This window comes from Mchenga conophoros, linkage group LG22, assembly GCF_057382185.1.
Source record: "Mchenga conophoros isolate Kocher_MC1m ecotype Shallow Benthic linkage group LG22, M_conophoros_male_GT1.1, whole genome shotgun sequence".
Lineage (NCBI taxonomy): Eukaryota > Metazoa > Chordata > Actinopteri > Cichliformes > Cichlidae > Mchenga > Mchenga conophoros.
The window spans coordinates 4559582-4572340 of record NC_140546.1 but is presented as its reverse complement, the minus strand read 5'-3'; the positions used below and the strand labels follow the sequence as shown (position 1 = coordinate 4572340).

The window sequence follows — 12759 nt, the reverse complement described above, 5'->3', positions numbered from 1 at the left end:
ATCCCTGATTGTCGAGTGCTAGACCAGTAAATGAGCAGTTTATGAACTCCTCCATCTTTCTGTTGGTACCAGGCTAAATTATTGCCAAAAACATCCTGACTGGTCCTACACTTGATGCTCACAGTTCCTCCCACAGCAGAGCTCACTGCTCCAGGCTGAGTCACTGTGATCTGTCCTCTGGACTCTGAGGACACAGAGACAAAAACATAAAGCAGCTTCATGGTTTTGTGGGCTTCATTTCAGAGGGACAGATGTTGATAGAGGAGAGGAGTTTGATTCTCTGGACTTTACCTGTGAAGCAGCAGCAGAGGAGAGTCCAGATGAGGACGCAGATCAAAGTCATGTTTTTGATGAGGAGGATTTCTGTGGCTTCTGTTGTGATGAAGGACAGCTGTCAGTCATCCAGTGTTTAACTCTCAGGACTATAAACTCTCCCAGAGCACTGGAGCATGGTGCTGCTGATGCAAAGTGCCTCTCTATGGAAATCATCTGACTGACTCCAGCAGAGACTTGGATCAGTGTGATGTGTCTAAAAAGAGTTGTCATGGCATATTTGGCATGTGACTCACATGAACCCTTCATGATTTATAGACAGATGAGAAATGTTGTCAAAATTTACTCGTGCAGTGAGGAGATGTGAAGGCTTTTCTCCTGCAGGGGCATTTTGCTGAAATGATTCAAGACCACTTGTCATTGTCCTGGCTCATTCGACCAAGCGGTTTGCGTTTCCTGTGTTTTTGTCATTTTTTTGTATTATGTTAAGTCTACTTGTTTATGTTAAGGATCATTCTTTAATGCCTGCATTGTTCTGTTTAGATTTGGTTATTAGACTTCCCCTTGTGTCGTTGCCCTTTGTGTCTCCCTCTGTGTGTCTGTGTTTATATTGTGGTGTGAGTTCTTGTGCCTTGTTTCTCCTCCGTGTGTTTCATTCCGTCATGTTTATCTATGTTTCCCAGCCCGTCGTGTCTGCTCTCTCCCTCGTCTTCCCTCACTCCCTTTCGTCTGCCTCTTCTCCGCTCCCGCATCATGTTTCCTGTTTTATTGTGAAGGTCTTGTGTTTCCATGGTCGTTTTGTCTCGTTGTGGTTATTCGTGTTAGCTGGGTTCCTCGTGTGTTCTCGTTATCCCTCTGTGTATTTAGGTCAGCGTCTCCCTCAGTCCTGTGTTGCGTCCTCCCTCATGGCTGTGTTTCCCTGTGTGCCTCTTTGTGTTTGTAGTTTATACTTCCCCCAGTCTAGTTTTGTTTTGTATTTCCATTCAGCAAATAAAGCTGGTTTTTGATTTTACGTCCTGTTTCTGGGAGTCTGCATTTGAGTCTTTTCCTGCCTGCCTGCTCAGCCGTTTCATGACACCACTTGTTCTTTGACATAAATCATATAAAGTGTCCTTCAAGTCCTTCAGACTTTAAGACAGTTGAACATCTGTGGGTGAATTTGGATCGATGTGTTAGAGTTAAAAGAGTCCAAATTTGGTAAATATAGCTTGAGAGAAACAACGACACATGGCATATTAGACTCTGTCATTATTTATTCACCAAAGACTAATGAACTCACGACTCTTCAGTTTAATTTGAAACACAGCATGGAATCATTTACTTGATAGAAATGTGAAATATTCGACCCATAACAGAGACATTTTATTTTTCCGCGGGCACTCCACTGTGTGCGACTCAGGCAGCTTACCAGTTGTTGTTGTTGTTTGCCAGTTTTTCTTGTGGATGAGTGTTGTGTTATGTCAGGCGGTTTACTGATAATCAGCTTATTTGTGGTCTTTTATCTCCTTTTGCTTTGAACACACTCAAGTCACGACTGACATGTAACATGTTCAAGTGGCTTTATTGTCATTTCAGCCATATACAGTGGTGCAGTACACAGTGAAATGAGACAGCGTTCCTCCAAGACCCTGGTGCTACATATAACAGTAAATCAACATAGGACTATAATAAAGTGCAAGTATACAAGAACTACAAAAACAGAACAGAGTGATACAGACACAAGACAGTGCAACAGAAAAGTGCACAGTTTTCTACAAATTATGCAATTATGATGCCATTATTATTTCACACTAAAATCTTTTTGAGCATTTTCTTTCAATGAAACTTAAATTTTTAAAACTTTTTTTTAGAATTTTTTCTTCAAAAACAGTTCATAGATGGCACATTTTTGTTTCTATGTTTTAACCTTTTGCCAAAGTATCTGCAAATAATTTGTCATCCATTTCATTTCGCCTTTGATGAAGATTTAAAATTACTATACTGCCATATGGTTACCATTTAACCATACTCTAAAACAGGGGTGGGCAATTCCAGGCCTCGGGTGCCGGTGTCCTGCGGGTTTAAGATCTCACCTTGGGTCAACACACCTGAATCACATAATTGGTTCGTTACCAGGCCTCTGGAGAACTTCAGGACATGTTGAGGAGCTAATTTAGCCATTTAAATCAGCTGTGTTGGTTCAAGGACACATCTAAAACCTGCAGGGACACCGGCCCTCGAGGCCTGGAGTTGCCCACCCCGGCTCTAAAAGCATGCTGACCACGTTGGGCTCAGTTTATGAGATTTAATTTGTAATTAAGTTATTTTTATTTTTCCCAAATATACCAAAAAAAAATTTGTTTGTTTTTTTCTATTTTTATATATAAAATTGTTTAATTTTTGAGTTATGATAAAATTCTGAAAAGTTATTTTTCTGATTTTTTAAATTGTAATTGTAGAACTAAGAAATAGTTCACAGATTACAGACGAGACCATCAGAAGTCAAAGAAACGCTTTAATATTTTTATCTTTGGTACTGAAACTCGTCTGTTGCCATGGTTCAGCAGTGAAGCCTGTCTGTTACCATGGTTACCAAGCTCAGAGAGGGAAGTGAAACATCTGGAGAAGAGTTTCACCCAAACTCCCAGTTTCTCTAACATCTCTCTCTCTCTCTGCAGTGGGCCGAGTCCCCCCCTCCCTGACCGTGCTGGCGCCCTCTAGTGAGGAGCTGCAGCAGGGGAAGGCTACAGTCATGTGTGTGGCCAACAAGGGCTTCCCCTCAGACTGGAGGCTGTCCTGGAAGGTGGATGGCAGTGGCAGCATCAGCTGGGAGGAGAGCAGGAGCCCCGGGGCGCTGCAGAACGACGGCCTCTACAGCTGGAGCAGCACCCTGAGGCTCCCTGCAGACCAGTGGGAGAAGGTGGGCTCTGTGACCTGTGAGGCCACCCAGGGCTCCCACACTCCACTCTCAGAGACTCTGATGACAGACCAGTGTTCCCAGTCCTGAGCTGACTCACTGGGACTCTGATACTGGCTTTAGTCTGCAGCTTCTCTCAGTCTGCTCCCTCTGTGTCTGTATTGCTTTGATAGTTTTCATGTTTTCATGCTTGTGGCACTGTTGATGGTTTTAATACTTCAAATAAAAACTGAGGTCTTCAAATAGTGGTTTTCATGTGTTTCCATTCAGCTGCTCTTCTGTCTGATAATCATCCTTCAGGTTCAGCAGTGATGCTTCCATACACTGAAAATCTCTGCTTCAGTAACTTTGACTGAGAGAATCACATGTGCTGTATCACATCAGAGTGTAAATGTAAAAAAATGAAAACAACTAAAAAAAAGAAAAAGCAATAAGTTAAAAATAGAATCACAGCCAACAGCTGCTCCCTGTTATAAATAGTTTCACAGTCTTTTGTAGCTGCATTATTTTCCATCATGTTGGACTTTGTGATGATCTTTGCTGTTGGGTGTAGAAGAAGTAGAAAACATGGTGACAGATTATTGTAACCTGCATGTGACCCGTGATGAGACCCGTCCTGGTTTTCTTCAAAGTCAGAATTGATAAAATAACCCAAAGAAAAACTAAACTTTCTTTATCAACATAGGAGACACTAAAAATGTCTCTTTCAGAACATCAGTGCAGGTTAAAAAGTGTAAATGTCAGAATAATTTATGTCACAAAGATGAAGTTAAAGACTTGATGAACTAAACTTTAAATCTTCAGATCAAATCATGTGAAATATTTCTGTGACCAAGAATGTAGCTGAGCAATCTACATACATACATATATCAGTACTGCAGTTTACTAAAATATTCTCATTTAATAACTACTTCCCAGTTTGAATATTTACAGGAGAGTTTCTTCATCACAGATCTGACTCACAGTATCAACTGTTTTGTGTTTCACATGTTCTTCTGTGCGAGCTCGTCAGGATGGACACAAGTCTGATGTTTTGAGTCAAACCCACATTAACATTACTGTGTGTGTGTGTGTGTGTGTGTGTGTGTGTGTGTGTGTGTGTGTGTGTGTGTGTGTGTGTGTGTGTGTCCTCAGTGAACTGTATCAGTCTCTGCAGTATCTTCCAGCTGCAGCAGTCACTTCAGTTTCTGTTCAGTCTGACTGAGGGAGGTTTTTGTACGACTGTTTTTCACTGTGTGAACACATCCTGAGTGTTGATAACATGAAAACTCTGACAGTAATAAACTGCTGCATCTTCAGCCTGGACTCCACTGATGGTCAGAGTGAAGTCAGAGTTTGATCCACTGCCTGTAAAACGATCTGGAATCCCTGATTCTAGAGTGTCAGCAAGGTAAATGAGCAGTTTAGGAACTCCTCCATCTTTCTGTTGGTACCAGGCTAAACGGTTGGAGTTATAAACATCCTGACTGGTCGTACACTTGATGCTCACAGATCCTCCCACAGCAGAGCTCACTGCTCCAGGCTGAGTCACTGTGATCTGTCCTCTGGACTCTGAGGACACAGAGACAAAAACATAAAGCAGCTTCATGGTTTTGTGGGCTTCATTTCAGAGGGACAGATGTTGATAGAGGAGAGGAGTTTGATTCTCTGGACTTTACCTGTGAAGCAGCAGCAGAGGAGAGTCCAGATGAGGACGCAGATCAAAGTCATGTTTTTGATGAGGAGGATTTCTGTGGCTTCTGTTGTGATGAAGGACAGCTGTCAGTCATCCAGTGTTCAACTCTCAGGACTATAAACTCTCCCAGAGCACTGGAGCATGGTGCTGCTGATGCAAAGTGCCTCTCTATGGAAATCATCTGACCAAGTTTAGAGGCACAATGTGAAAAAGTAAAGGTCTGGACTTCACTACATGTTTTTACAACATTCTGTACGCCACGCAGATCCTGATGCGTTTGAAGAACTACTAACTGATTATTTTTAAAATAAGTTCAATGTCAATTTTAAAATATTGCTGTAGGACACCATTCAGATGGCTGTGATCCAAAATTAAATATGGTTCAAACATCATGATACAACATGATTTCCTCCAGTACCATCCACCTCCAACATATATTACAGTTTCTCTCAGTCGCTTTGCTGCAGTTCTCACATCAGTGATGCTTTTCCCCAATCAAATTAGCCTTTCTCATTGTTTTCATACACACATACACACTGCTGTTGTTTCTACACTAATAAAGGGATTTGTTACTTCATTGATCCACAACTCACAGCTCACAACTGTAGTGATCGGGCTGTGTCCAGGCAGGAATTGGACCCAAACCAAACTCACTGGAAATAGGACTGAACTCAAAGTGGCAGCTTTTATTGCTGAACAGAAAACTCCACAAAACCTAAACTGGGAAGAATCTAACAAAACACACACAGCATGAGGAAGATCACGGCACTGTAGTAAACAATCAATCAATCAATCAATCAATCAATCAATCTTTACATGAGCCGGGTGAGGAAACACTATCACAGGGAGCCGTCTACACCGGGAGCCTCCAGGCTGGGCAAAGAAGCCCCCCAGCCAGGCTGAGAATGTGTCGATGATGTGAGCAGAACACACATATAGTTTAATGAGTATTATTTTGCTTTTCTCCATTTCATCAGTTTTGTAAGGTTAAAAAAATACAAAAAAAAACATCAGACGTGATTTTTGTTTCTGAAAACAGTTTTAAACTTCTCATTAGCTGTCACAGTCCGGGTGAGCTGCTGGTAAATTTCCACCATGTTCTCCTGTGTCTGCCCCTGTGCAGAGCCGTCATCTCCTCACATGGAGCCAATCTGGAGCAACCTACTCAGGATATTCAAGACCAGCGTTGCCGTCTCTTCACTGCTAGTTTGCCAACTTACCCTCGGTGCTAACAGGCTACCATGCTTCATGCTCCTTGCCCAAGTCTATGCACTCGGCCATACTCACTGCAGTTTCATGCTCCGTCTCCTGGGAAGGATTTCAATATCACACCTGCTGCCCTCTTCCCACTGCTTCTCACAGGATCCCTTGGAGCTCAGGTCAGCTCATCTTAACTTTGTTCAGCTCACCTGGACCTTCACCTACTCCCCTCAAAGTACCACCAGCTCCACCTGCAACATAAGCCATACTCCTCTTTAAAATTCAACCACACCTGGAGAAGTCTGTGAACCCACTAACCCCCTTTTCCTCTCTCCCTCTTGATCACCACGCCACCTTAGGCCACCACGCTACGTTTTCTTGTCAGGAATCCCACGTCAAGTATAACTCTGTGTTTTTGTGCCAAATAAAGATTTGTGTGAAGCAAACTCAACCGTCTCCACATGTGGTCCAGCACTTGAGTCCAGTTTCGTACAGGCCTTTGGCCCCTTGTGACATTAGGCCTACATTTTTTGCAGTACTCTTTCCAAAGTAGGTGAGGTTTTGAGAAAAATGACAAAACAAAAAAACCTGTTTTGATGTCTTAAAACGACGGTGAAAGTGTTTTATGAAGTGTCTTTTGCATAGATGAGTCTGTGTGGTGAAAAAGGCCTTACATATTTGGAGAGCTGCATTAAGAGTGGTGAGAATGACGTTCCTGATGTAAGACTTTCACCAAAGCAACTGAGAAAAGCAGTGATGGGGAAACATTTACTGGAGTTCATTTAAGTGTTCACGAATAAATGTCAGTGAAGTCGTTTGAAAACGTGTGTGTGTGTGTGTGTGTGTGTGTGTGAAACATGTCAAAAGTGAACCAAAGCAACACATGGTGATAAAACCTGAATTGAATGGTAATGTTTACCAGTTAGAAGCCTTCACAGTGAGAACAGCACAGAGCACCGTCTTCTCTACCTGGAAGGAATTTTCAAAACTTCCTAAAACACCATTATTTGTAGACAGCAAATCCAGCATGTCCAAATTAACACTGTCGGATTTGATTTCAACACTATTAAAGTGTCTATATGGGTCCACACCAGAGAGTGTTAATTTAACTCTTTTTGGAGAGTTGGTACGTTAACTCTGATTTAGTGTTAAACACCAAATCTGTCTGGAGTTGATAATTTAACACTTGGTGTTAAGAGTTTATATATTAACTCTCAAAGAGTATTTTAGTTTAACTACGTAAGAGTTATCTTCTAATTCATTCTAAAAAGCGGGATTTTTACTGTTCTGAACTTCTAGAAATTTCTTTTGGAAATAAACATTTACTAAAAAGATGCAATGGTTTTTGAAAAACTTTTATTCTGAACTGTGCACCACAATTTCAAAACATTTTCTGAAAGATGTAACAGTGTACATGTTCTCACTTTCATTAGAATTTTGTTTATCAAAAGGTCTGACATGGTAAATGCAAATAACAGCATCTCATCACTTATTTCTTCAATACAATATGCATGTCCTTCATTCATCCCTTTGTGGAACTTCAGCGCACTTCTGCTCTCCCCCATATTCTATCTTCACAAGCATATCCTGTGCGGAGATTGAATAAAAATTAGTTGACACTAATTGATGGCACAAATAATCCAGTAAACAATTGCAGCACAGTTAAAAAAAAAAAAAAAAGGAATCCTCTTTGAGCCATTACTTGTGTAAAGTATTTTCCCAAAAGACAAAGACACAGGCAACAGGTAATACTGAACTAAATGTAAAACCTCAACCTTTTTCATTTTTACCTAAACCGTGTGCACAAAACTCTGGAGGGATCTAAATGCTAACGTAGAATCCAGTCAGGACGTCTGCTGCTGCTGTTTGCTCGGTTTTTTGTTTTATTTAAAATTTTTTATGGGCGATCGTTTTCAGGCTTCAAGTAGCACCATTATACCAACATTTCACATTCTAGACATTGTTTTAGGTGTATTTGACCAAAAGTTTGACTGAAAATTCACATGCAAGCTTTTTTCAAGGCTGTGGTATTTGCCCGCAAACAATACCTTTCAGCTAGCTTAAAACAGAATGTTATCACCGAGCAACATGGCTAATGCCTTTCACACAGCTTTGTCTCAACTCCAAAGAGCCACAGAAGTAAAAGCTCATGATAATAATTGAAACAATCTTTGAAAAAATGACTTACCAAGCATGGCAAACAACTCAAATATGTAGAGCAAAATGTTCCGAAACGGCTTCACTTCAGCTTCGATTGGAGCCGTGCTGGGGGCGGAGTCTGTGAATTTACTCTGTTGGTGTCATAGCCCCTGTAGGAGTTCAGAGTTAAGAGGTCAAGAGTTAATGTTTCCATTGTAACACCTCCAGATTTGACAGAGAAACACTCATTTTTAACACTCGATTTTAACTACTATCATTTTACACCTCAGAGTTACATTAAAAGAATGTGACTCTGCTTAGAGTAAAATTAACTCTACTTTTGCAAGAAGACTATTAACACCAAAACATTTAACACTTTTGAATTTGCTGTGTAGACAGAATTCCAAAATAGAAATAAAAACTCATTAAATAAACCCTGTATGTGTAGGCAGCGTCTTAACAATGGACATGTTCCTTCAGAAATTAAAAAAAAATTATAGAAAAAAATGCTGGTACACTTTCCAGAACTTAATATTTTTGTGAAATTCAAAACATAACTACATGAATCTGAAGTGTTTTTGAAGCATTTTAGGCTGAGAATTAATTTCAGTGTTTAGAGCTGTGAAAAAATAAGTGCCAGGTTTCAAGAGATGTTTTCACATGTGAAAGCTGTAAAATCTACATTTTGAAATCAGATTCTTTAAATATTGTTGTAATGGGCTTTATTTGTTTTAATTATTATAATATTATCAAATGATACAAACAGTGAATGATTTTGTTGAGTTTGTTTGTCTCAGAGTCAGAGAGCCGTGTCTCTCTACAGTCAGAGGTTTTTGTACGGCGGCTCAATGAGTTTGTATCACTGTGGTACACGTTCGGTGGAGGAACCAGACTGGAATTTGGAAGTAAGTCAAAAACAAAGTTACTTCTATGTCCTATTTTTTTTTTTTTTTTTTAGAAAAAATATATATCTTGAGTAATGTCCAAGTTATGTTTAGCATTTTTATTTTTTATTTTTTGGGGGTTTGGTTTTGGTAGGCTGAGAAACAAACTGACTTTTAGAAAAGTAAACATAAAAAATTATTTAAATTTGGAAAACACAAGGTTATGCACTACAATTATTTGCTTTAACTGGTTGAGCCTGTAGGTTTAGTTCAGTCTGACGGTCAGAGAGCCGTGTCTCTCTACAGTCAGAGGTTTTTGTACGGCGCCTCAATGAGTTTGTATCACTGTGGTGGACTTTTGGTGGAGGAACCAGACTGGAATTTGGAAGTAAGTTACTGTTGTAAAAATAAGATCTTTTATTTGCTTCAATTGTTGACTGTTGGCTGAGAGAAAAACATTTAAAAACTTTTTTCCCCTGATATCACAAGGAGGCTGACAGAAATTTATGTCTAAATATGTGTTTGAAACGTTAACCTACTTGCTGTTGATAAAACTGTTCCTTCAGTGATTTTTCTGTACATGATCTTCACGGTAAGTTGTGGATAAACAACATTTACTTGAATAAAAATCTTCAAATGAAATTAAACAGACTAAACTTAGATAGTTTCAGATCAAGGTTAACTGTATAGTAAATATCTCTGTTTATGAAGTAAATAGTTTGAGTTGTGTTTCTAAACGTATTTCCCAGTAATACTTAAAATCATGAGTGAGTCAGATTTTTGTGAGTTTAACACTCTTTTGTCAAATGTTGCACTTTTTTCCTTCTGTATGTGGTTTGGACATATTTCACTGCTGTTATTTCTGTGCTGAGAGGTTTCTTAAAGGGAAGTGAAACAACGTGTGAGTGACTGTTGGAGCAGAAAAACATCTGACAGAAACTACCTGTTACCCTTTCTCTAAGCTGATTGGTGTCTCCTAGGTGATGTCCGTCCCACCCTGACGGTGCTCGCCCCTTCCAGTAAGGAGCTGGAGCAGGGGAATGCCACGCTCACATGTCTGGCCAACAAGGGCTTTCCCTCAGACTGGAGTCTGTCCTGGATCGTTGACGGCCGCAGATGCAGCGGCATTGGTTGGGAAGTGAGCAGGAGCCCCGGGGCGCTGCAGACAGACAGGCTCTACAGCTGGAGCAGCACCCTGATGCTGCCTGCAGACCAGTGGGAGAAGGTGGGCTCTGTGACCTGTGAGGCCACGAGGGGCTCCGATACTCCACTCTCAGAGACTCTGAGGAGAGACCAGTGTTCCCAGTCCTGAGCTGATTCACTGGGGGCATGATGCTGTTTTCTGTTATTGTTGTTGTTTTCTACACTTTGCTACAGCTCTCAGTCTGCAGTCTTTTTCAGTCTCAGTCTCTTTATTCTTAATCTGTTTGTTTCCTGTTTTATGAACTTGTCAAGATTTTACAGCAATAAAGATTTTTCACCTGAACATGTCCTGTTATTTCTGCTGTTTGTTATATATGTTTATAAATATATTAACATGGATTTGAACGTTTTCAACATACTTTATTAAATAACAGTTTTAATGTGGTTACAAACACACTGATTCATTGAAATAAATAAACCACTTAAAGAAGAAAGAAAAATATATAAATACTGGAAAAGTCAAAAGGCTAAAACGCAGTAAACCATGTTTGTTTGTAAATAATTTATATTCATATGTATCATGTTGATGACAACAATCGTGATATTTGTAAATAAAAATATTATATTTATTAATCATGTAATTTTCCTGCACCTGTCATAGACGAGCACATGACGTCCAACAATGACCCAGTCCAAAGTTTAAATGTTAAACGTCACACTGACGTCCAGGTTGGGTCAGGGGTGGACGTCCAAGTGTCCATAGTGGACTGTGCCTGATACTAAAAATCAATAAGGTCTTGTTTATGCTCTTGAATCATTTTTGTATTGTTCTTCAAACTGAGTTAGAAAGGAAAACTCTAATAAAATGTGTTTATGTGTCCTCAGTGAACTGTATCAGTCTCTGCAGTATCTTCCAGCTGCAGCAGTCACTTCAGTTTCTGTTCAGTCTGACTGAGGGAGGTTTTTGTACGACTGTTTTTCACTGTGTGAACGGGAAGCTGTTGTCCTGCTGACAGTAATAAACTCCTGCATCTTCAGCCTGAACTCCACTGATGGTCAAAGTGAAGTCAGTTCCAGACCGACTCCCACTGAAACGCTCAGAAACTCCAGAGTACCGACTGTCTGCGTTGTAAATGAGGAGTTTGGGAGATTCTCCAGATTTCTGAAGATACCACTGCAACTCATAACTAACACTTGAACTGGCTTTACATCTGATAGAGACAGTCTGTCCTGGAACAACAGACTGAGCTTCTGGAGTCTGAGTCAGGACGACATCTCCAGATGAACCTGAAAACATGAAAATAGGAGAAGTTTAGAGAAAGATGATCAACATCTAAACATTAGAGGATCATTTCTCTAACATGGAGAACAGATGGAAGAAGGTCAGTGCTGCTGGTTTCAGAGTTTCTCCATCATAGCAGAACATCATTGTGGTGAACCTGGCTGCATGCTGAAGCAAAGTTTTCACAGAGAGTCTCACCCTGAACAAGGAGCCCCAGGGTGGCCAGCAGTAGAGTCAGTGACATCATCATTGTGCTGCTGGTGTGTGAGTGGCTCTGAAAGGCCTGGACAGCCACTGATCAACACTGGCCTCTTAACAGCTGTGAGCAGAGAGGCAGGACACATATGCAAACACACAGAGTCAGTCAGCTGCAGCTGCTTCCTTCTCAGTGCTGAAGCCATTTCCACTTTACATTATTACATATTGAGGATATTGAATATTCGGACATGGAATTGTAGTTTGTGAACATTTTTTTCCTGGTTTGCAGTTGCTTTGGTCTTTTCACAAGTGATTAGTAACAACAACAATTTTTTGACATTTTGACATAGGTTTTTACAGTGATTTAAATAGAGAAACATACCACATGAAGGAATGATGAGATCAAAATAGATGATAAACTCCAAACATCAGTCCTGAACATGTGCAAAAGCTGTAAAAACTGGAACTCATGGCAGTTTCCCAACACAAAAACCTTTGTGAGCTCAGATTTCCTCTGGTTTTTATTGTTATGACTGTAACTCAGCACATGGAGTTTGTAGTATTTCCTATTGATAGATGTGTCTCCACCTGTGAGTAAGATCAGGTGTTATGAATGAAAACTGCACCTCAGGTCTTAGTGGTGAGATTGTTCCATCTGTTGTTCCAGTGTAATAAAATGACCTTCAGGTGTTTAACTGGCTCTTGAGCAGAAGCTGTAGAAGTTTAATAAAAGTTTTTATTTTTGATTCAAGTCTTTGAGAATATTTTCTAGTGTGAACCTGAGGTCAAAGTTGAGTGAGGATTTTCTTATTCTCTGTCTGGCGGCTTTCAGGTTTTCGCAAAACAAACAAAAGGTGAGAAATTAACAGAATGTGAATGATTCATGATATCTGACAGGGACAGTAGTCTTTTTTTCAATACATATTCATTTAATCATCATTAACCGTTGATAAAATGTTAGTGTGTGTGTGTGTGTGTGTGTGTGTGTGTGTGTGTGTGTGTGTGTGTGTGTGTCCTCAGTGAACTGTATCAGTCTCTGCAGTATCTTCCAGCTGCAGCAGTCACTTCA

The 12759-nt window shown here is 40.2% G+C and overlaps 1 long non-coding RNA gene, 1 pseudogene and 1 gene segment (V, D, J or C); 1 reads left to right on the top strand and 2 right to left on the bottom strand.

Moving 5' to 3' along the window:
* Nucleotides 1–7383: 7383 nt before the first annotated feature.
* Nucleotides 7384–8529, bottom strand: LOC146548582 (uncharacterized). Its single transcript, XR_014890516.1, has 2 exons — nt 8233–8529; nt 7384–7631 (listed from the first exon to the last, which is right to left on the bottom strand). It is a non-coding gene; the product is annotated as an uncharacterized LOC146548582 (long non-coding RNA).
* Nucleotides 8530–8689: 160 nt separating this feature from the next.
* On the top strand, nt 8690–10553 carry LOC146548581 (Ig kappa-b4 chain C region pseudogene; annotated as a pseudogene).
* A 296-nt stretch (nt 10554–10849) lies between these two features.
* On the bottom strand, nt 10850–11802 carry LOC146548580 (immunoglobulin kappa variable 2-29-like). The segment is given in 2 exon segments: nt 10850–11497; nt 11691–11802. Coding segments are annotated over 2 exon segments (360 nt in total).
* Between the last annotated feature and the right edge of the window lie 957 nt (nt 11803–12759).